Below are 24,156 nucleotides of genomic sequence, written 5' to 3' on the forward strand. Positions count from 1 at the left end.
TCCCCGGCCCTGGCCGTGTCTGTCCCCAGCCTCTTCCTTCCGGAAAAAGCGGGCCTTGCTCTCCCCTGGGACTCCCCGCCGTCCTCCAGAAAGGAGGCCCATCCCAGTCCGTCCAGGTGCGGCAGGAAGCCACCCGGCGGCCCCCCCCCCCCCCCGGGCGGACACATGCCCCTGCCGTGTCCGTGTTCCACGCCCGTGAGGCCGAGCACACAGAGGGGGCTCCCGATGTGGGCGAGTCTGTGTGTTTTCTGGAAGCTTCCAGCGTGCCAGGCCGCTCGAGGGACCCGACTCGGGGCTGAGGAAAGCCCGGGTTCAGGCCTCCGTCTGCCCGTGCGCCCGTGCCCCCGTAGGCCCAGGCGAGGCGGGGCCCGGCAGGTCTGGGGGCGGGGAGGGGCGGGGAGGGGCGGGTCCCGGTGGGTCCCGGTGCCGGGCCCGTGCGGGCACAGGCTGTCCGGAGCCAGGAGGAGGTGTGTGGGTGAGCGCCCGGGGCCCGGCTGATAAGCGGTGCCCAGCCTTGGCACCGGCCTCCCCGCCTTCCCGGGGCCGCCGAGGCTGCTCCCCTGCCCCCCGCCCTCGGCGGAGCAGCGCCCCCACTCCCACACCTGTGCAAACATCCGCCCGCCGGCCGGGAAAACGGCCCCTTTGTGCCCAGCTTGGCACCGGTGCCCCAGCCCTCGCCGTCAGCTGCAGCCCCAGCCTCGGCCACCGCGGGCCCTGGCCCGGCCATTGTTCCCGCCGGGCCCTGCGCCTCTGGGCCGCCCCGGGCCCCCCGCCCCCCGGGGCTCCGGGGCAAACGGCTCCCATTCATCGCCGCGGCTGCCCCTGCAGCTGTCCGGGCGGGAGCGGCCCCCGAGCCTTGAGTTATGGGCTGTGTTCCTGGCGCGTCGCGGACAAACAGAGCTCAAGGAAAGCGAGACGGGGCCGGCCCCGACTGGGGCTTTGAAGCCAGTGTGGCGGCCTGTGACTGCGCCCGGCAGTCGCTCCCGACCCGCTCCCGAGGCCCGGCCCCGCTCGCGTCTCCGGTGGGGTGGGGGGCGCCGGCCCGGCCCCGAGGCGCCCCGTCCGGGACGGGCAGAGGAGGGGGTGCCACCAGGGGCCACCCCGGGGGGGCGGAGGGGGGAGGGCGAAGGCTGCTGGCCGTGCTGGGGCGGGGGGGGGGGGGGTTCCGGTCCCCACACCGGGTCCACCTCACTCCTCACGGCCGGGCCGGGGGCTGGCCAGAAGCCAGACCCGCTTCGCAGCGTGTCGCGGGCCAGAGCCCGTGAGGGGGCGTCTGGGCCGCGGGAGTCCGGCGGGTGGGTGGGAGAAGGGCTGTGGGTGCCACGGGGGCGGCCCCGGGTGTCCTCAGCACGGAGGTCCAGCGGCGTCCGTGGTACGAACGAAGCGCGGACGGGCCCGTGGAGCGGTTCCGTCCGTGGCCCCGAGGACAGTGGCTGTACCAGGCTCCCGGGGTGGCTGTAACCAAGTCCCGCAGACCGGGGCGCTCAAAGCGTGAGAAACGTGTCCTCCCCCAGTCTGGAGACCAGAAGTCCGAGATCAAAGCCTGGGCAGGGCTGCGCCCGCCGCGGAGGCTCTCGGGGAGGGTCCTTCCTGCCCGTGCTAGTTTCCGGGGGGTTCGGGTGTCCCCGCGCTGGTGGCCGCATCTCCTGCCTCTTGTAAGGACACTTGTCGCTGGCTTGGGACCTGCCTGGATGAATGAAGCAGGACGATCTCAGCTCGGGATCTTAACGTGACCACCTCGACAGAGGCCCTGTTTCCCAAGGCACTCCCGTTCCTAGGGTCTCGCGGACACGAATGTTGGGGGGATGCTATTCCGCAGCCCGGGACCGCCGTGTGCCGGCCAGACTTCACGAGAAGTCCCCTCGCCTGCCCCAGTCCCTAGGTTGTCCAGCTAGGGTGGCAGCTCAAAGGCTGTGTGTCTCCCCCCACCCCCCGCCGTGCCCCCACGCCGGGTGGGGACACCCGGCTCTGGCGTGCAAGCCCCCTGTTCCCCCAGGTGTGGCGCCCCGTGCCTGGCTGCTGAGGTGTTTGGGGAGGATTTAAGACCTTTTTCTGTGCCCTTGGAACAAAATGCGTTTGTTTGTGTTAAAGTTTGAGTGGAGGGAAAAGCCGTTTTTGCAAACACGGGCTCCTCTGTTTAGCGCCCGGGGGTCTCTAAAATCGGGAGGCTGCTGGGCTCTGTTTACCCCCCGCGTCTAAATTTAGAATTTAGCGCAAAAACGCTGGAAGCCCGTCCCTGCGTTTCAGCCCGACCCTTGCCAGTCTCGGCAGCTGGCGGCTCCAGAGGGGTCCGGGCTCCGGGGCTCCTACATCCTGGTGGTGTGAGGTCATAGGGGTCTGGGGGCTGAGGAAGGGGCTACGTGAGGACAGGACCCCCCCCAGACGTCCACGTGCACCTCATCTGAAGCTGGAAAAACCGAGGCCCTGGGCCCCCAGGGTGGCAGGCCGGGCCCCCAGCCCAGCACTCAGACCCCAGCCGTTCCAGGCCTCGTTCTCTGCTGGAGCTCTCCGCAAAGCCGGAGGGTGCTGTGCAGCTGGGAAGCGAGGTCCGCAGGACCCCAGGCACAGACTTGTGCCCGTTAGACATCAGGTAGGGGTGAGCGTGGTGGGCTCTGGGAGCCTTCCCCAGGGAAGGACCCGGACAGTGGGTTTTGCAGGATGCGTAGGAGTGCGCAGGGTGAGCACATCTTCTTGTACTCGCTGTGCACTGGCTGATCCCTGGGGAGGAGTCCTCACGTGACCTGGTAGGCCCAGTGAGGGTGGTACACGGGATCGATTTCTTCTTGGGGCGGGGGGGTTCAGCTCATGTCAGTGAGGGTAGGAGCTTTCCAGCTTCGGCCCCAGGGAGAGACACGTGGTCAGCCTCAGGAGACAGGAAGACAGGAAGCCGTGGTCAGGAGCGGGGGGGGGGGGGGGGCAGGGCAGAGCCACACGTGGAACTGCATGTCAGCTGCATGGCTGACCGCGTGTGCGTCCTGGTACAGGTCGCCCAACCTCCGTGAGCCCATCTGCAAACTGGGTACAAAATGCGGGCCTCTGCCCACAAACTGTGGGAGAAGTCAAATCAGCGAGGACACGGGAGGTCTGGGGCCCCTGGGGCCCCAGGCGCCCGGCGAGGAGGCGGCGGAGGCGGGCTGCACATTGTGGGGGCCTGTCACCAGCCCGTGTTCTCTGGGCTTTCCCCAAAGGCAGACGCTTGCGACAGACCCTTAGCAAGCTAACTCACGCTAGGGTGTTCATGGCTGCCGTGATGCCCCAGTCACACCCCTTAGCCCTTCTGCCTTCGAGAGTCCTGCTCCGCCCCTGACCGGCTCCCCACCTCCAGCACCTTCCTCACAGGATGGCCCCCTTCCGTGCATGTGTTTTGGCCTCCCGGAACCCCAAGGACCCCCACGCTTCTGATCCCCATCCCAGGCCCTGGGCCAGGCCCACCGCAGGGAAGGGGCTCGGGAATGAATGATGCCCTTCATCAGGCCTGGTGGTGGAGACAAGGAGGGCGGGCCACGAAGTCCACAGATGCCTCCTCAGCTGCACCGATGAACTGGGTCCGGGGCCAGCGAGCACGTGACTGGTCCGGTCCTCAGTTTCCCCGTCCATAAGACGGAGGGGCCGCAGAGTGGCTCCGAGGGCTGACGTGGGGCTCTCCGCGGGGGCTGCAAGCCCAGGAGGGCAGCAGATGTGTCTGTGGCCCGGAGCGCCAGGGTTTCCGCGAAGGGGAAGATACGCTCACTGAGAGGCTCTGATCTGCGTGGGTCTGGGTTTGTTTATTGAGTCCTTCCCACGGAAAGGAAGCCTGGCCGGGTGGTTCCCTGGCCCCCACATGCGTCTGTCCCCTCCATGACCGCTTCCCGCCAGCCGGGCTGGGGCCCCACAGGGGCTGGTGCCGGGCGCACCCTCAGGACAAGCGCCCGAGAAGCCTGCTGCCCGAGGTGTCCCGCCATCCACCCGGCCCCCCGCTCGGTCGGTCTGTGACTCTCCCGACCCCGGCCGTGTCCTTGCAGCCTCCTCGGGGCAGGCTGGTGGCACAGCGTCCGGCCCGGGGTTTGCTCTGCAGCCTTCCCGGGGTCGTGGGAACGTGCCCGCTCAGTCACTTACCAGAGGTGAGGCCTCGCGCACCGTGACTGCCCTCTCGGCCTCAGTCTCCCCCTCGGTAAGATGGCCCCTACCTCACGACACTGTCACAGTCGGCCAGCAGTGCTAGCCCCTGAGTGTACCCACCAGCGTGGTCCTCACGCCTGCTCGCGGACGGACAGCCATGACGTCTCCGGCGGGCAAGGCCCGTGGGGTGGCCGCGGGCCACCCGCCTCCCCGGCAGGTCGGGGTTTCTGGGCTGGCCCTCCCGTCTCGCTGGGGGCCCACAGGGCCTCCCGCACCAGGGCGGACTGTGTGTGAGGGGAAGCTTCCAGGTGCCTCCACGTGTGAGCAGAGACACAGACGCCAGCACGCGCCCCCGCGGCGGCTTCCAGAGGCCGGGGACAGCTCGGTCCCCTGCCCCCACAGGCCTGTCCCCGGGGCCACACGGCCCTGTCCCCAGCGGTCATGCTGGGTCCCCCCACGTTTGCGGGCCCGGGCGTGCACGTCTGCCCCTGGCGCGCCCCGGTCAGGGGTGCGTGGCAAGCGCTGGGCAGTTAGTACCCTCCCGCAGCTGCCCGTGTCTCTGAATTCGGGAAAAACAAACAGCTCTGTGGGGATGGGCCGTTTCCTCCAAGAGCCGAAGGACGTCGTTAACTTGACAAAGCAAGTCTGTGATGGGGTCTGAGAGGCGTGTGCCCTCCCCGGGGTGGGGGATGCCCGGTCGGGCACTCCTGATCTCCGCCGGCCGGCCAGTCCCCAGGAGCCCCAGCACCCCAGACGGCGCAGGGCCAGGGAATGGCACGAGGGGGCCGCCCTGCGGGGTGCGGGCGTGGGGGGACAGGGCAGGGGCGGCCTGGACAGCCCTGGGGGCTAGTGGGGCAGGGTCCCCGGAGACCCTCTCCCCCAGCAGACAGACCTCATCCCGTCCGCAGCCCCAGCTCTGCCTTCGCTCCGAGCACCCGGGCCCTCGGCGCAGGCAGCTGTGGGCCAGGCCTCACACATGGGGCGCAGGCCTTCCGGGGAGGACGGCCCGCAGCTGAGGGGCGGCCCCCGTACCTGCCAGCTGACTGTCAGGCTTGCCCCTGGCTCCGCCCCGCCAGTACCCACGCCGAGGCCCAGGCGTGCGCGGCCCGCGTGCAAGTCCCAGAGCGTGGAGGGCTCGGCGTGGGCGCCGGCCCCTCCTTACGTGCCCTCGCTCGTTCCGAGCGTGCGTGAGATGCTCGCACGCGTGTGTGCTGTGCCGCCTGTGTGGGGGGCACATTTGTGGGCACGCACCCACCTCCACGGGCTCGGCTGGTCCCTTTGAGGGGCCGGGCGGTAGGCAGCTCAGTGCGCTTGGCGCTCGCGGCGAGATGTGTGGTTTTGAGGGACGGTGACGTCGCGGGAGGCCCAGGACCACGGCAGGTGCCCCGGGCCAGGCTCCACAGCGGCCGGCCCCTTCGTGGACGCCCAGTGCTTGTCTGGACCCGCTGCGTGCTGATGCGCTCGCTGGTGCCACCGGGCCTCCTGCGCCGTGGCCCCTCTTGCTGCGAGCGGACATGTGTGTCCCTGCCTGCCTGTGGCCCCTGGGTTCCTCCCTCCGTGCCCCGTGGCTGGTGGAAGGCACCCACCGGGGTCCCGGGACGGACGGCGATGAGGCGGACCTCGCCACTCCCCGCCTGGGCCTTGCTCTCAGTCGGAGTCCATTAAACGGGCCTCCCGGGCCCCGGCCCTGCGTCCCGCCTTCCTCTGGGACTCCTCCGGGCAGGATGTCAAGTGAAGGCCCCGCCCAGACCTTCCTGGTCCTGCCCTGGGCCTGGCCTGGAGGCTCCAGAGGGGAGAGGCCGGGCTTCCCAGAACGGACTGGCCGTGACCACAGGGCTGGCACAGGAGGACCTCAAAGGCAGAAGGCCACGTGGCCACTCTGGGCCACCGAGCCTGCTGCTGTGCCGTGCCGTGCCGTGCGGGTGTGAGGCCCCAGGTCCCCGGGCCAGGCTCCTGCAAAGCCCACGGGCGGCCCCAGAAGCCAGGCAGGCAGGGGCGGGGCGTGTCGGGGCTGAGCGGTGCAGCCAGGGCGCGTGCTCACGTCCTGCAGGATGTCTATTCAGGCTCACGCCGGAGGCCCCAGGGGACAAACCTCGAAGGCAAGCAGGACGCAAGCCTGGGGGGCGGGGGCGGGGCCGGCCCTGGGCCTGTGGGCCCACCGCAGGCTCTGCCGGTCGGCTCCCCCACCGAGAAGAAGGCTCGAGCTGCGTCTGGTCCTCTAGGAAGAAGGGCGACTGGAACATCTGGCACCCGGGGCGGCGTCAGGAAGCGAAGCATCATCCCCGTCCGGGCTCCTGGTGCAGGACCAGCCTCAGTGCGCACTTCCGGCCTCCCGGGGGCTGCGGCACGGCGACGTCGGTGGCCCGGGGGGCGGACTCCTGCGGGCTGGGGCAGGCCCTCCTGTGGGGCGGGCCCCCTGGCCGCACGTCTGGTGGCAGGCCCCCTGCGCACGCCCGGGGACCCGCTTCCCGTGAGGCACCGGGTCTGGGGGACCCCGGCCGTCTGCAGGGCTCGCGCCGGCATGGTCTCAGCCTCGGCCGTCCCGGTGGTGGCGGCTGGAGCTCCGCGTCTGTGTCGGCAGAGTGGCGGGTTCGGGCCCGACGGTCACCCGTCCCGGGGCTCTGGGCCTGACCGCCGCCCCCCTGCGCCTCCCGCAGGTCACGGTCACCACCATCGGCTACGGGGACAAGGTGCCCCAGACGTGGGTCGGGAAGACCATTGCCTCCTGCTTCTCTGTGTTTGCCATATCCTTCTTTGCGCTCCCGGCGGTAGGTGCTCCCGCCTCCTCCGGGCTCCCGGGCGGGCAGGGTCCCCCCGAGAGCAAGCCCACTCACAGAGGCCCCTGGGAGTCCCCTGCCCCCGCTGCTCCTGGAGGGTGCTTTGCAGCAGGTGTGGGTGGAGGCCGGTGGGGCGCGGCCGGCGCATTCGGCCCAAGGGGTCTCGGGGAGACACCGACAGCAGCCGCCAGGCGAGGGCAGAGGCGGAGTCTGTGCGCCTGGTGGGGGCGCTGGTTCCCTTGCGCGGTGGCCTGGGCCCCGCTTTGACCCATGTCCTTCCGAGCAATCACAGATCACGAGGGCCACACCTTCTAGCTCCCCGAGCGCGTGGAGGTGTGCGTGTCACATGCGTTTGGGGCACCTGCTGTGTGGTGAGCGTGCGTGGGTTGTGTGTGTGCTCTGTGGTCCCCTGCGTGTGTCACACAGAGCATGTGTGCATCTATGTGTGTGCGTGATTGATCCCGTGTGGACGGGGAGCTCCCTCCCTGACGAGCCGGCCCCATCCATCCCGTTGGCGATCCTGGGGAGGGGGCCGCCTCCTGCCCGAGCCAGCGCCCCGGTGCTGCCCCGTGTCCCCAGCACCTGTGCCCCACAGGCCGGGCCGGGCGGTGGCTGCCTGCGTGGACGCGAGCCCCCGTCTCTGCTCCTTCCCAGGGGATTCTCGGCTCCGGCTTCGCCCTGAAGGTCCAGCAGAAACAGAGGCAGAAACACTTCAACAGGCAGATCCCGGCCGCAGCCTCTCTCATTCAGGTGACGTGCCTCCCGTCCTTAACGTCCGGCCTGGCGTCGGCGGGTTAAGTGCAGGCTGGCGTCCCTTCTGGGAACCAGGAACTACCCTCGGCCACAAAGCTCACGAGACCTTCTTGCTACGGGTCCCTCTGGAACACAGATGAGCCCGTGCTACCACACAGACGCGCTCGGGCCTTCTGGGAAGCGTGGGCGATGCCGACAGGGTGGGCACGGGAACGCGGGGCGCCCACCTCCCTCCCTGGAGGTCCTGTTGGAAGAGTAGGTCCTGGGGGGGCGGGCCAGGGGACAGGGATGTGCCCTGGCCCGTCCCGGGTTGGGGTGAACTTGCTGTGGGCCCCTCACCTTCCAGCCACAGTGGCCTCCTTTCGTGGTCACCCCCCTGCTCGGCACAGGGCGAGTCTGGGAGGGAAACCCCAAGGGTCTAGGGCCCTGCTTGTGCAGCACGGGTACTTCCAGGGTGTTCCCCACATCCCACGGGGCTAGGGACTCCCAGGTGGCAGCAGGTGAGGCCTGGCGAGCCGACAGCACAGCCACGCTCTGGGTTCACAGGCCCCTCAGTACCCAACGGGGACCCCGAGGCCGCTTTGACAAGGCCTGGGTGCTGGAGGAGACAGAGGCTAAGAGCGGCGGGGGAAGGAGGGTGGCCTGGAGCCCCTGGATGCTCAGTTCTGTGACCCCAGGCTCCCAGATACACCAGAGGATGGCTGGCTCTTAATTTAGCGGAACAAAGACTTAGGCCGAAAACTGGGTCCCAGACGGTTACCGGCCCCTGCCCGGGGGCAGAGCAGGGATGAGCGGGCTCAGGTCTCGCCCGGGGAGCAGCTTGGCGGGGGTCCTGGGGCACAGGCCCTGTGGGTGTCCAGCCGTACATGTGAGGACCTCAGCCACACCCAGTGCCGAATGCCCCTCAGGGACGGTCCTGGGGTCACCCCCGGGGCCCTGGTCTCCTTCGCCATCCGCCCCGGGCAGGGCCCCCTGCACAGGCAGCAGCCACCAGGTTTCGCTCAGCCAGGGGCGCCCCCTCATTCCTCTGAAGCCCTTCCGGACCCTTCCGGAACCCACCGTCTGGGGCCTGGACGGTGGACCTGGACGGGAAGGAAATAGCAGCCGCAGCCATAAAGCCGAGGGGCCGGGCCCCCTCAGGCCTGGTTTTACGGCCCACAGCTTCTCCTTTCGGGGAGACCATAAATCAGGCCCGTAAAACCAGCCCAGGCCGCCGTGGGCAGGCTGCCGGCGGGAGGGGAGCACGGCGGGGTCCTGGCGGAGCCGGTGCTCGGGGGTGAGCACCCCTGTGAAGCCCGGGCTCGGGTGCTGAGCTCGAGGGGTGCGGACACGTCCACCACGGCAGGACTGGGGCCCAGAGGAGGGAACGTGGACCGGACCCGGGCGGGAAGCGGGCGGCGGCCTTACGTTTGTGGGGATGGTGGGACACAGAGGTGGCACGTGGCCGTGGAGGGGCCAGGCCTGTGGCCGTCCCCTGAGCGTCCCGGGCAGGGAGGGCTGCTGTGTCTGTCCAGGTCCCCATCCTGGGTGGTGTCACGGCCTCCCACGAACCCTGCCAGCTCCCCTGTCTGCTCCCTGCTGTCTGTCCCCTGCTGCCTACCCGGACACGGCATGTCCTCCACTCGGATCCCGTGCAGTGGTGTCCCCTCCTCTGGGTCATTCCTGTGTGGCGGTCGCCACGGGCATCTCTCTAGGATGTGGGTCCAGGGCTCCCCACGGCGGCAGGCCGTGCCCGGGCTCCGGGACCCCATATGTGGGCCTCTGGGAGGGGCCCGCCCCCCCACGCCCCCTGCCCCCCTGCCTGGTGTCCCACAGGCCCTGGGTGTCCTCAGTGTCTGTGTCCGTCCCTGTACCCGCCGTGCGTGCCCCGAGGAGAGGCAGCCGAAGGGTGTCTGCATCTGCGGGTGGGGCCTCCGTGGCGCCCGAGCTGTGGGTACCGGCCCGTGGGTTAGGCCGTGAGCCGCCTGGCGCGGGAGCAGCCCCGGGAGGTGGGGGGCTGGCACGCAGGCCAGGGTGCGGGCGGGCCCGGCGGCTGACCGCGTCTCCCCTGCGCTTGTTCAGACGGCGTGGAGGTGCTATGCAGCTGAGAACCCCGAGTCCTCCACCTGGAACATCTACGTCCGGAAACCCACCCGGAGCCACACCCTGCTGTCCCCCAGCCCCAAGCCCAAGAAGTCCGTCATGGTAACAGCCCCCACCTGCCTCCTGCAGGGATCCCTCGTGAGCGGGGGGTGGGGTGGGGGTGGGGAGGCCCTGGGGGCCACGGCTGCTGGCCGGGGTTCGGCCCTGGCATTTCAGCGGCGCCACATCAGGGCACTGGTGCCACTCTGGGCCCTGGGGGTGGGCGCCTGTGCTGGGTCCTGCCACCTGGGGGTCCCCCTGGCTCGGGGCCACGTAGGACTGGTGCTCCCAGGCCAGGACTATGGGAGGCCCACAGGGGGCGGCCCTGGGAACAGGACGGGCTGGGTTCTGGCCAGAGGTTGGGAACAAGGCTCTTGAGAGGGCCCTGATGTCAGGCTTTCTGTGCTGGGGACAGCGGGTGCCGGTCAGGACGGAGGTCTCTCCCCAGCTCGGGGAAGTCGGTCTTCGGGTCGTGGTGCAGGGGGCTCGGGCAGGCTCTGAGCAAGAGCGTCACGATGGGGCCGGTGTGGGGACTGAGGGGGGCACCCAGGCCTCCCGTTGCCAGCCGCCCCTGACGCCTCTGCACTCGCTGTTCCCTTGCCAAACGCCCTCACCGGCTCCCACACCTCCTCCTCCACGTCACCTTTGCCGGCCCCAGGCTGTCCCCCCGATGGCCCCCACCGCGTGCCGGAACTCCCGGTGGCCACAGCCCTGGTCCCCACGTGCCCGCTTGTATGTTTACCTGTCCGGTTTCCCGTCCGCCGGCCCCTTCAGCCCGAGCCCCCAGGCAGCGCCTGTGCCGAGCCCCCCACAGCACCCCGTCTGCTGGCCCTGAGGCCTGGCTCCCTGGCTGGTGCCCTTGGGGGCTGCTGAGGGGTTCTGGGGCTGGGGACCCCCGGGAAGCGCCAGCTTACTGCTCGTGGTCTTAGGTAAAGAAGAAAAAGTTCAAACTGGACAAGGACAACGGGGTGAGTCCCGGAGAGAAGACGCTCACGGTCCCCCACATCACATGCGAGCCTGTGTCAGAAAAGCGGAGGCCAGACCACTTCTCCGTGGACACCTGCGACAGCTCTGGTGAGGATCCTTCGCCCAGGGTGGTGGTGTGGGGACAGGGATGGGCGCTCAGCTCCCACTGACCTGGTGTCCGCCCGCCAAGGCCCTGCCCTCCCCCCACAGACCCCACCCCGGAGGGACCCTTCCTCCAGCTCTGTTGCGGACTCTGGGCTGCAGGTGCCGGGCCCCGCCTCGGTCCCGCTGTGCGGCCAGCGCCCCATACCAGGCAGAAGGGAGGTGGCCCATGCGTGCGGACCCCCCGGTCTTGGTGGCGGGGGTCCCGAGCCAGCGCTGCGTGCCCGCGTCTGTCCTCGACACCGTGTGCCTCTGCTCGTGCGTCACCGCCGTGTGGGTCTCTCCTTCCTTGGACCTCTTCCCGGCACCCACCAGAATGTGCTAGCACATTGGCAGTCGGGAGGGCAGTGTCACTGTCTTAGACGTGGCAGAAGGGGGACAAGCGTATATTGTTCCTGACCCTTTGTGCTTACGGGCGCCTGGCCCGCCAAGTGCTTGGTTCTCGGGCGGCTGACCCCCGGTGTTTCCTCCTGCATTTGGTCACAGTCCCCTGGAAGAAGGGCAGAAAGTGTTCCGGAAAAAGGCCGCGGCTGCTGCCTGCTCCTTGGGGCTGTCGGTGGACCGGACGGGGGCGCCCACCCCGCCGGGCACCGGGCCACCGTGGCCCCGTCGCAGGCTGTTGGGATTCCGCTCTGGCCTGAGTTTGGCCACATCGCTGGTGAGCCCCCGGGACGCGCTCCCCGCCGCCCCCCGGAGTGGGCACAAGGAACAATTGTGCCAACGAGTGCCCGGCGGCCCCCCCAACTCCGGATTCAGGGGCAGGACCATTGTCGCGATGCAAATGGGGGCTCTCTGCAAATGCTAATGGGCAGGTCGGTGTGGGTAGAAGCCTCTCGTGCTGTTTGCTGAGTGTGGAACCGTCCATTCAGCCCGCTTGCTGTTATTAAGTACCCAGTGCCGCCTGCAGAATGTTAATGAGGCACGAGTGCAGGGACAGTCAGGCACCCTTTGTGGGGTGCTTTCGCAGGGAGTCTTCCTTTCCCGCCAGCACGAGTCAGCCCAGCCCGGAGCCGCTGTGTTTCCGGGGCCTCCGCTGTGGGCCCCGAGTGGCCCCCAGCCTACGGGCGGTACCCGGGGCGCTTGAGAGCCCTGGTCGGGGGAGAGGGGGCCTCATCCCGGCCAGGGCCCGCAGCCCCAGCCCCCACATGGCAGGGCGCAAGCAGCCACGCTGAGTACCCCCCCCCCCCCCACCGGCCGCACCGAGGCCTGGCGCCCGAGCCTCATGCCGCACCCCTGCACACCCCGCATTTCTCGTGCAGGTTCCAGCCCCCGGCTGCTCACGCTGTCCTGGTCGTCAGGACCCTGCTCCGTGCGCGTGAGGGTGAGGCCCCGGGGCGAGGCGGGCCTTGGCATCAGGCAGGAAGGCGCACGGGCGTCTGGGGCACGAGCACCCGGCTCGGCCTGGTTGGGCCCGCAGGCTTCCTGGAGGAGGTGGTGTTAATGCTGAGTACAGCTGGCCGGGGAGGGGAAGGAAGGATCAGCGGCTGTGATGGAGTTGCCGTGGGGGAGCAGCCGCGCTTCCGGGCGGGATCACGTCGTCACCCCCCACCCCCGCCCCGGGCCCGCCACCTGCACTCCTCAGGTGGGGTGGGTGTGGGGCCTCCCTCCTGTGGAGAGGCCCACGTGGGCTCCTGCCGTGCTGACCCTCCTTCCTAAGACGGGAGCGGTGCCCAGGAGCCTGCGGGTGTCGGACGGGCGCTGGGAGCCCACGGGGCAGGCGTGGCTGCGGGCAGCCCTGTGCCCTCTGAGGCTCGCCCAGGAATGGCACGGATGGGGACAGGGCAGGACAAGCCTCGGGCCAGGCCAGCGCCTGGAGTGACGTGGTGGCTGTGGGGCTGGGGGTCAGAGGAGTCAAGGCCAGCGGGAGGAGCTCCCGTAGACCCGGGCAGCCTGGGGGCGACCCCTGAGGGCAGGCGGGCCGTGAGGCGCTGGGGGCACCCTCACTTCCATCTCAAGGTGGTCAGGGCCGCCGAGTCCCCAGCCTGTGTGGGGCCCGCCGCTCACGGGCCCAGTTCGGGGGACGCAGTCTGCGGCCCCACCCGCCGGGCCTGGCCTGTCGCCCTCCCCTCGGGGGGCGGCCCTCACGGGACTACGGGCCCCGCGCTCCGGATCCCACCCCACCCCCCTCACACGCCGCCCCTGCCCCGTGTCTTGCTTGTGGATCCCCTGAATCTGTCGCTTGTTGGGTTCGTGGACACTTGCCGATATTTACCAGCAGATCCGCTGGATTCCGTCTCAGGGTTTAACATCCTTCTTCCTGAAGGCCCTTCGGCGGTTCCTTCAGTGACGGTCTGTTGGGGGTCAACCCGGTCTTTGCCCCGAGCCTCCGTGTTCCGACTTTGCTGTCGGATGGGGGTCTAGCTGGGGGAAGGTTCCGGGTTGAGATACGTATTCTCTGTGAACGCTCGGCAGGCGCGTTGTCCAGCTGTGCGGCCGTCCTCGGGAGTGGCCCGGCCCCCTCTGGAGACTTCGAGGGCCTTCCCTTGGACGTCGGTGCTGGGTGGTTCCGGGACGGTGACCCAGGGCGGTGGATTATCTCTGTTCGTCCTGCTGTGATAAACCTGCGGGTTTGTGTCTTTCATCCGCTGTGGAAAGTTAGCACGGTCCCGTCACAGGTTACCGCCTCCCCTAAATGCTCTGACCTGCCCCCGAAACGCCTGCCTGACCCCCGCGTCCTGGCCTCCCGGGCCGTCTCTGGTATTTTCCTGCTCAGTCTCCCTGCACTGCATTCTAGCAGCTTCCTTCCAGTTTGCTAACTGCGCAGCTGTGTCTAACCCACGGGTTAATCCACCCGCCGAGATGTTAGTTTCCGTTACTTCTGCGCCTCCGCGGGTGAGGGCGTCATCTGCTTGGCCCGTGTCTTCCTCGTGACTTACAACTTGGAATTTCCGAGTCATGTGAACGCACTCATTCCATCACCAGGGTGACGTCACGTCACCGCCCGCGGTTCTCGAAGAGTCTAACTCTGCTCCCTGTGGCTCCCCCAACTTTTTCTCACGACGGCTTATTTCCCCGTGGGTCTGTAAGCGTGGGCTCCTTCTCGTGGGCCCCCCCCCCCGTGCGCCCTGTTGAGGGGACGCCTCTCTGGAGAAGCTGTCCCTTGCGTAGGGTGACCCCGTGAACCTGTGCAGAACGTTTGTGGTGCAGGTTTATAGGCACGGGGTTTTCTAGACGACCGTGAGGGGTCAATGCGAACCCAGCCTCTTGTCCGAACGAGCCTCTCCCCACGTATCAGGGGAGGCTTTTTACTTTTATTCCGAGAAAACAGGCCAACACCAACGAATTTTCTTTTTTCTCCGTGTTGGCCAGTGCGCGGGCTGGTTCGCTGGCTTCTCTCTCGCTTTGTGCGTGTCATTTGAGTGCGCCCTCCCGCCGTCCCTCATCCAGTCCACACCGTGGCTCCTGGCGTGAGCGGACGCCGTGCTGCCCGCACACGGCCACCGTTCCAGAGGCGGCTTCACCCCTGGCCCTTGGGGATGCCCCCCGTGGAGCCCACAGGAGACGTTTGCTCGTTCCAGTGAGCTCGTTTGGGAGTTCGTAGAGAGAGGCCTTTGACGAAACCAGGTCTACTCGTTGCCGAAACCCAGGTCCTCGTCCTGGCGACAGAGTGTCCCCAGCAAGGGAAGCCCTGAGCTCCTCCACGGCAGAGGGCTGGGCGGTGACGCTCCGGGTTGGAACTTCCCTGGGGGTCCCTCGAATCACGAGGAGAGTTTTAACACAGACCCGGGCTGCCCCCACTGAGATTTCAGGTCCCAGGGTGCGCGGGGAGGCCCGGGGGCGTGTCCGTAACGAGTCCCCAGGTTACTCTGGGCGCTGTCCCTGTGACCCTGAGGATGAGGCCGGGCACCAGGCTTCTGTGGCTTCCAGGGCGGCCTCACCTGGGTTGGAGGAGAAGGTCCTCGTTTGGGGCCCCGTCCTGGCCCCCGCACCGGGGTTCGGGTTGGCCATTCATTATAACGGCTCTCTGTCGACAGAAGAGAGGGAGGATCTCGGCAAAGACCACCCCCGAGTCAGCTCCAGCTGAGACACTTAGCGAGGAAAGACGGGCTGCTGTCCCCCTGCAGTCGGGATCTTGGCGAGGATGCCTGCTCTTATCAGTTCTGCTCCGCCTCAACCTGGAGGTTCTAGCCTGCAGGACGGTCCAGAAGCAGAAATCCCGGGCGGACGGTCCAGAGGCGGAAACCCCGGGCGCCCAGGCTGGGAAGGAGCAGGTGAGTGGAGCCGGGTCAACACTCAAACGTCACGTCTACACCTGTGTTCCGGCAGCCCGTAATCTGAGGTCGACAGCGTTTACGGTAACATCGAAAGCATGGCATCCTGGGGCGCCTGGTGGCTCAGTCGGTGGAGCGACCGACTTCGGCTCGGGTCACGATCTCGCGGTTGACGAGTTCGAGCCCCGCGTCGGGCCCTGTGCTGACGGCTCGGAGCCTGGAGCCCGCTTCGGATTCTGTGTCTCCCTCTCTGTCTGCCCCTCCCCCACTCACGCTCTGGCTCTCAAAATAAATAAATAAACATCTAAAAAAATTTAAAGATTTATACGAAAAGCAGGCCGCGTTTGAACATTGACCCAAGAAGATGTACAGATAAGCACGTGAGGATATGTTCCGCACCATCAGTTATTAGGGAAGCGCAAACTAAAACCACCATGAGACGTTACTACGCGATTATATTGGCTAAAATTAAGAACGTTTTACCGCGTGTCGTGGCTTCACGAGGGAAGCTTCCATCACTCACGCGAGTGCTGCCCAGGACGCGGGCACCGAGCCCTTCACGCACTCCCGCTGGACACTCGAACGGCACAGCTGCTCTAGAGAACAGGCTGCGAGTTTCTGAGAACATTATGTGTGCACCTGGCATATTATCCAGCCATTCCGTTCCTGAATGAGCATCCAGGAGAAAAAAGAACAGAGAGCAGACGTGTATACGGACGCTTGGACGTGGAATATCACCGTCGTAGTGTTTTCTGAAAACTGGAAACAGTGCAGATACCCCTCGTGGTTTAGCCCACACAGTGAAATAGTCCTCAGAAATCAGAAAGGACGAGCCATGAGTATACACACCGGCCTGGATAAATGCCAGAATAATGATGGTGAGCGAAAGAAGCCAGACTGAAAGGAAGGAAGGAAGAAAGAGCAAGGGGAAGGGGGGGGCAGGGAGAGAGAAAGAGAAAGAGAGAGAGAGAAAGAGAGGAAGGAAGAAAAGCAAAGAGTACATGTTGCTCATTCCATCTGTGTGAAGGCCCGGGAAGGGCAGACTGGTCTGGGACCACAAGGCCAGCAGGTGTGCGGGCGCGATTGGGTTGGGAGGAGGAGAAGGGCACAGGGAGACCTGGGGCCGATGGGTATGTTCACGATCTCGATCGTGACGACGTTGTCGCGTGTCAAAAGTTACCGAGCGGCACGCTCTAAACACGGCCACTTTGTTGTGTGTCCGGCACGCTTCAGTGAAAACGTAAAATAAAAATGTCGTGCGTAGCAAAAACAAAATCCCAAACCATTTCTTAAATGATGATCTGGAGGAAATAGTCGCGGCTCATATTGTACACGTGGGGCTAATTTCACCCAGATACCAGGAAGCTCTGTGGGTCATGAAGACGAAAGGGTAAAAGCTATAAAAACAGGTCTGGAGAAGAGGAATCCCGAGATTCTTACCAATGAACAGATGCCAATAACCTCAGTGGCGATCACAGAAATGTAAATTAACGCGACGGGAGCTGTATTCATCTATCGAGACTTTGAAGAGTGAGGAGCCTCGTGGGCCAAGCACGCGCGAACCCTCAAGCTGAGTCACCACGTTGGGCGGATAAACGGATAGAGGCTCTATGGAGACAAAAACGGCCACTGCCGTGAAAATTCGAGACGTGTGCGCCCTTGAACCCTTCCAGAAATGTATCCCGCACTTGCGTTGCACGTCTGCAAGACGACCCGTTGTCAGGATGCTCATTTCTGCGGTCGTTAACCGGCAAAAGGTAGCCAACCGTCTACACCCGCGGGTGGACACCCCCTTACGGGAAGCACGGTGTGCGCGTTGAACCCGTGAGACGTGTCCGCGGCGTGCCCCCCTCCCCCGACGGCTGATCGCGGAGGCGACTGTACCCCAGGCTCAGAAAAGGAGGCCGTCTGCCACCACGTCGGCGCGGACACAGTGTCTGCACCGGGGAGACCCGCCCACCTTGTCGCGCGTCCCACACCCGTCGGAAAATAGCTCCGGAGTCCCCTTCTCCAGGGGCTCAGCAGCGCAGCAAAGTTGTAAAACCATCTGGGCCGGTACGTGTGCTCAAGGAGATCTTTAATTTCTTTTTAAAAGTCTGCTTTATGGTAATTTGTTCTAAATAAATGTGCTGCCTCTTTGGAGGTAATTTATTCATTGCTCTTTAATCCTCAAGGGTTTCAATTATGTTGCCTCTTGGTGGCAAGTTACTTCTAGTGAGTTGAGTTCTTCTCTGTCAGCTCTTTGTTTCTTGCCTGAGCTTTGAGTTTTGCCTGTTTTCCCTCTAAGCTCATGAGACATTTATCTGCTTTATATATATATATATATATATATATATATATATATATATATATATATATGAATGATGTATATAATAATTATATATTTAACATGATATTTGTTATACATTATTATGTATACAAATACATAATATTTGTATACATTGTATGTATACATACATACAATAGCATGTATCATATATATTTATAACATGTATTATTTATATTCTATTATATTAATCTTTATAATAATAATATAATATTTAATATATATAATATATAACGTTTACTTTCTTAGCCGAAAACTACCATTTCACTGTTTTTGTTTTCTATTTCCCCAACTTGGGCTTTTATATCTATGTATCCCGTCTTCCTGATTATTCACTTTTTTAAAAACTTGAGTGAGACGCACACCTAGTGTATCTAAAGTCTCGCTTCTACGAGGCGTTTTAGAAGTCACATATATTTTCCTCTGATGGCAGCGCTAGCTGTGACGTAGATCTTACTGTGAAATGTGTTCCTTTTCGTCGCGTTCCTGGTCGCTTTTACGTTTTGACTTTCTCTTTGGCCTAAAGAAATGTTTTCCTGCTTTTGAAGCAGAACATGTTTTATCGCTGTTATTTCTAACTTAACAGCCTTACAGTGAGAGGACGTGGGCTGCGAAGTATTTGCTTTTACTAAGTGAAGATTTTCTTTGTGTCCAAGGGCAAACATAAAAGCATTGCTTTTGTAAATGCTCCTTGGACTTGTTAAGGTTATATGCTCTGTTTGTAAAACAGAGTTTTATTTGTGTACTCAGACAGATAACACGTACGTTGCGATGGATCGCACACACACGCGCGTGCATGTGTCCGTAGCATCATTGTGGTCTGTCCCACCTTTCCTTATTATCACTACTATTCTTTAAGTTTATTTATTTTGAAAGCGATAGCATGGGGGGGGGGGGGCAGAGAGAGAGAGAGGATCCCAAGCCGGCTTATTATCACTACTATTTTTTAAGTTTATTTATTTTGAAAGTGATAGCATGAGCGGGGGGGGGGGGGGGGGGGCAGAGAGAGAGAGGATCCCAAGCCGGCTTCACTCCATCAGCACAGGGCCCCATGTGGGGCTCAAACTCACAAACCGTGAGGTCATGACCTGAGCTGAAGTCAAGAGTCGGACGCTTAACCAACTGAGCCACCCGGGCGCCCCTAGCATTATTATTTTTAAATCTAGTGCCAAGTTCCGCGGCAGGAAAATTAAATCCTTCCTTTACAGTTTTGTCCTTAAAAGCCGAGTGGCAGATTCGGGGAGTGGCTCTGAGTACAACCTGACGGCCGGCCTTCCTGGGGCCGAAGGAAGTTGTGCCGTTTTCTCTTGGGTGACCCTGGGCAGGCCACTGCCTTCTCCCAGCCTCGGTTTCTGAATCCGCGAAATGGGGACCCTTGTGGGGTTGTTGTGTTGACCAAGCGAGTTAGAACACGCGAGTGCCCCACCCCCCCACCCGCCCCGGGCCTGTGTGTGGCCAGCTTCCTGGTGCCTCTGGCCTCCCACCCGGAACCACTCTCCCGGGCGCCCACTCACTCTCCACCCAGCTTCTCACCCCACAGATCCTGGGGCCGGTTTTTCTTTTAAGGTTGTATTGCCCTCCCATGGCTCGTGCTGTAAACGGGCTCGTCACGGATTTCCGAACTCACGGGATCCCGTCCCGCACGCTGTCTCGCCTTTCCCGCTCAGCTGCACACGGTGTGCCTCCTTGCTGGGGCATTCAGCCTGCAGCCTGAAGTCTCTCCTTCATTCCAGGATGTATTAGTTTGCTGGAAACTTCCATAACAAAAGACTGCAGACTGGGTGGCTTGGGCAACAGAAATGCATCTCGCCCATCCTGGAGGCGGAAAGGTTTCGGGTCACGCTGTCGTCTTTCCTGGGCTTGCCGATGGCCACCTTCTCGCCACGTCCTCCCCCTGTCCTTCCTCTGCGTCCCCGTTTGTCCAAATTTCCTGTATAGGGACACCCGCCATAGTGCAGTGGGATCCGCACCAGCAGCCTTGTCGGAACTGACCTCTTTGAGGCCCTTCTCCAAACGTCTGAGGTGCTGGGGTCGACAGAGCTAGTGTGTGAGTTGCAGGGACTCAGTTCAGCCCCTGGCTCAGGATCAGGTGCATTATTAACATCGTGGGCGTTGCCGGGTCACTTTCGAGGGCTCCCTTCCTGGCACCCCTGCGGGCTACCACCGGCCACCCGGGCAGGGCTCTGTCTTGTCAGCCGAGCGAAGCGGGTTTTCTCCCCTGCGGCACCAGTGACATCGGGGGCCAGACCGTGCTTTGTCGAGGGCTCAGCTTCCCTGGCCTCTTCTGGGGCCAGCGTGGTGACCAGAGAAAGGTCTCCCCTGGGCAAAATCGCTTCCAGTTGAAGACCACTAGGCCAAGGGGATACCTCAGGGTTCATTTTGCCGCATTCGTTTTACCATTCGTACCCCTTTCTGTAGGGATCTTGATGTACCTGGTTCTCTGAGTCCTTTGACAGTAAGCTGCCCACTCTGGAGACCGTGGCCCCGAAATGTTTGCCGTGTTTTTCCTAAAAACAAAAGTCCCCCTTTTACAGCGCCCTGCACAAACGTGGGTCCAGCCCTCTCTCCAAACCCACCTGCGTTCCGTTGTGCCAGTGGACGTGACCCTGCCCTTCATAGCTGTTCGCAGTGACCGCTGCCATCAGCTGTCCTGTCTCCAGAGCCTTCTTGAACCTGGAACATTTCCAGTTTCCGCCTTTTACGGCGTTCGCGTTTCTGCGGGCCACAGTCCTGCCACTTCTTGGGGATTTGCAGGATGTTTCCCTTGTAGTTAGATTCAGGTTGTGCCTTCCCAGCTGGAACATTCCATCAGCGACATGGTGTCCTTCTTGGGGTGACCCACCCCAGGACATTTGATTCTCTCTGCCCTGAAATGGGGTGTGACTTTAATCACCCGCCGAAGACTTGTCCTACTTTGCTTTGTAACCGATAAGCGACAGGGAAATCGTGCAAGGCCATGAGCACATCTGGTTCCTTATTTTAAGTTTTTTTTTAAATGTTTATTTTATTTTTGAGACAGAGTGCAAGCGGGGGAGGGGCAGAAAGGGTGACACAGAATCCGAAGCAGGCTCCAGGCTCTGAGCTGTCAGCACAGAGCCCAACATGGGGCTCAAACCCACGGACCGTGAGATCATGACCTGAGCCGAAGCCGGTCGCTTAACCGACTGAGCCACCCAGGCGCCCTTCCTGTTCCCTATTTTAAAACGTCTCTCAGATGCAGAGATTTTCTGGAACCATGTTGATTATGGTGGCTGATGCCCTCTCAGCTCTAGCACACCTCCCACAGAAGTACTAGGAGCTGCCTTTCCAGCCAGAATGGTATTTATTCCAAGAGAAGACATCCCCAAGTCGTTCTGTGGGAAAACCTCCCTTCTCCCCCATCTGTCTGTTTCTGGGACTTATTATCTATATGCATGGGCTCATGGATTTTTTTATTATAATTCTTTAGTGTCCTTAATTATTTTGATATTCAAATTGTCCCAGATTTGGCCAGCAGAAGCCTTTTCAAGCTGGCTTCTGTGTCCTTGGGACATGCTCACATTTTTTTTTAGCATTTTTTTAATGTTATTTTTAGAGACAGAGAAAGACAGAGCATGAGCGGGAGAGGGGCAGAGAGAGAGAGAGGGAGACACAGAATCTGAAGCAGGCTCCAGGCTCCGAGCTGTCGGCACAGAGCCCGACGCGGGGCTCGAACCCACGAACAGTGAGATCATGACCTGAGCTGAAGTTAGACACTCAACCGACTGAGCCACCCAGGTGCCCCGATAGTTCAACTTTTTATTTTTATTTTATTTTATTTTATTTTATTTTATTTTATTTTATTTTATTTTATTTATTTTTATTTTTTAAATGTTTATTTTTGAGAGAGACAGAGAGAGAGTGAGCTGGGGAGGGGCAGAGAGAGAGAGGGAGACACAGAATGTGAAGAAGCTCCAGGCTCCGAGCCATCCGCACACAGCCCGACGCGGGACTAGAACCCACAAACCATGAGATCCTGACCTGAGCTGAAGTGGGACACTTAAATGAGCCACCCAGGTGCCCCCCCCCCCGTTTTTTTTTTTTTTTTTAACATTTCTTTATGTTCTGGTATAAGAAGAGTCAGGCTAATTTCCTACACCCTCTGCTCCAGCCCCAGAGTCGGCCAATTTTCCAAGGAGCCCCTTTACCCCAGGGGAGGAAATGACTGGAAACCAAACTCTGGGCCCTGCATAGCCTGCGGAGAAGCCAGGATGTTCTGGTTGCCTCGTCCTTGGGCTGTAACATCAAACCTGCTGAGGAGGGTGAGGGTTTTCCTGTCACTCCCTGCCTCCTCCCATTCAAGATTACAGGCGTTTGATCAAATACTGTCGTCTCCAAGCACTTGGATTAGTGATGTTCTCCTCTCTCCTTTCGATGTGGTTTTTTTCGCACATTTGAAAATGAGTTCGGCACATTTCTTTTTCCTAACTTGCTTTTTAAAACGCCACTCTAGGGGCGCCTGGGTGGCTCAGTCGGTTAAGCATCCAACTTCAGCTCAGGTCACGATCTCGCGGTCCGCGAGTTCGAGCCCCGCGTCGGGCTCCGTGCTGACGGCTCAGAGCCTGGAGCCTGCTTCGGATTCTGTGTCTCCCTCTCTCTCTGCCCCTCCCCCGTTCATGCTGTGTCTCTCTCTGTCTCAAAAATAAATAAACGTTAAAAAAAAATTTTTTTAAATAAAAAATAAAAAATAAAACGCCACTCTATCGAGATACAATTTACGAACCTAAAATTCACCCATTTGCAATGTAATTTCAGTAAACTTACTGACTTACGCAATCATCGCCACCATCTAGGTTTAGAATATCTGCCACCCACTCAGTCGGTTGAGCATCTGACTTCGGCTCAGGTCGTGATCTCGCGGCCCGTGAGTTCGAGCCCCGCGTCGGGCTCCGTGCTGACGGTTCAGAGCCTGGAGCCTGCTTCCGATTCTGTGTCTCCCTCTCTCTGCCCCTCCCCCGCTCATGCTCTGTCTCTGTCTCAAGAATGAATAAACATTAAAAAAATTTCTAGAATATCTGCCACCCACTGTAAGACCCACTGTGCCTACTGAGAGTTAATCCCTGTTCCCACGTCCGGCCCCCAGCACCCCCTCATCTACTTCCTGGTGGTGGCCATGGTTTTGCCTCCTCTGGAGAATTTGTTTAAGTGGAATCGTATAAAGGGCGCCTGGGGGCTCAGTTGGTTAAGCGTCTGACCCTTGATTTCAGCCCAACTCATGATCTCACGGTTCATGAGTTGGAGCCCCAGTGTCAGCACAGAGCCTGCTTGGGACTGTCTTTCTCTCCCTCTCTCTGTGCCCCTCCTGCTCACTCATGCATTTTCTCTCTCTCAAAAGAAAAAATAAAGAAATAAAAATAGACATTAAAAAAATAAATGGAATTGTATAAAATGTAATCTTCGTTCACCCAAATTATAGCACATAAAAGTATTCCATTTTATTGTGTGTTTTTAAAATTTTTTTAGTGGGGGAGAACACAAGCAGGGGAGAGGCAGAGAGAGGGGGACAGAGGATCTGAAGTGGGCTCCGTGCTGACAGGCTGACGACAGCGAGCCCGACACGGGGCTCAAACTCACGGACTGCGAGATCGTGACCTGAGTCAAAGTCGGATGCTCAACCGACTGGGCCACCACCGAGGTGCCCCCGTTCCATTTTGTTGTTAAAAAGTAAAAAGTATTCATTATGTGGATAAAACACATTTTGTTCATCCGTGCACCGTTGAGGGACGTTTGCACCGTTTCCACCTTTTGGCGATTATATGTAACGTGGTTATGAATTGTGTGTTCACAGGCTCACACGTCTCCTGGAGGGAGACCTAGCAGTGGAATTGCTCAGGTGGTAACTTCCTTTTGATATTTATTTTTGAGAGAGAGAAAGAGAGAGAGAGAGCGAGTGAGCAGGGGAGGGGCAGAGGGAGAGGGAGACACAGAACTTGAAGCAGGCTCCAGGCTCTGAGCTGTCGGCACAGAGCCTGACTTGGGGCTCAGTCCCACGAGCTGTGAGATCATGACCTGAGCCGAAGTCGGACGCTCGACCGACGGAGCCCCCCAGACGCCCCTCAAGTGGTAACCTCACGTTTAAGGTTTTGAGGGATTGCCAGACTGTTTTCCAAAACGGATGTGCCATTTTATATTCCCACCCACAACCTATGAGGATTTCTGTTTGTCCATACCCTTCTTAGTATTTCTTATCACTTGTCATCTCTATCGTAGCCATTCGGGTAGGGGTGAAGGAGCATCTCGTTGAGGCTTTGATTTGCATCTCCCTGATGGCTCACGATGTTGAGCATCTTTTCTTGTGCCCGTTGATCGTTTGTGTGTCTTTTTTTGAAGAAACGTCTATTCAGCTCCTCCATCCTTTTCTACAAATGAGACTATTTGTCCTTTTATTTTTGAGTTGTAGGAGTTCTTCGTATGTTCTAGCCACAATCGCTTATCAGATACGTGATTTGCAAATATTTTCTCCCATCTGTGGGTTTCTTGTTGCTTTCTTTAGAATGTCCTTTAAAGCACAAAGCTTTGATTTCGATAACGTCCAGTACATCTTTTCTCGTTGCCCACGCCTTTGGTGTTAGGTCTTACAAAACACTGCCAAATCTCAGTTCGTGCAGATCTATCCCAACGTTTTCTTCCAAGAGCTTTGTTACATCTTGGTCTTTGATCCAGTTTGAGTTAATTTTTGTACCCGGTATAAGGGAGTGGTCCAAATTAATTCTTTTCATATTGT

The 24,156-nt window shown here is 61.2% G+C and overlaps 1 protein-coding gene across 6 annotated transcripts in view; it reads left to right on the forward strand.

Annotated features, from left to right (window-relative positions):
• Positions 1-24,156, forward strand: part of KCNQ1 (potassium voltage-gated channel subfamily Q member 1) — a 319,343-nt gene that overhangs the window by 82,266 nt on the left and 212,921 nt on the right. For all 6 annotated transcript variants that reach the window (XR_013550302.2, XM_078433824.2, XM_078433821.2 and 3 more), the window contains 4 exons: positions 6,756-6,866; positions 7,530-7,625; positions 9,690-9,812; positions 10,679-10,823. Coding sequence is in view for 5 of the 6 variants with exons in the window: in XM_078433824.2 (XP_078289950.1) it covers positions 6,756-6,866; positions 7,530-7,625; positions 9,690-9,812; positions 10,679-10,823 (475 nt within the window). In the remaining variant the exon portion in view is untranslated. The remainder of the gene's footprint in view (positions 1-6,755; positions 6,867-7,529; positions 7,626-9,689; positions 9,813-10,678; positions 10,824-24,156) is intronic.

Source organism: Panthera onca, chromosome D1 (assembly GCF_046562875.1).
Source record: "Panthera onca isolate mPanOnc1 chromosome D1, mPanOnc1 haplotype 2, whole genome shotgun sequence".
Classification (NCBI taxonomy): domain Eukaryota; kingdom Metazoa; phylum Chordata; class Mammalia; order Carnivora; family Felidae; genus Panthera; species Panthera onca.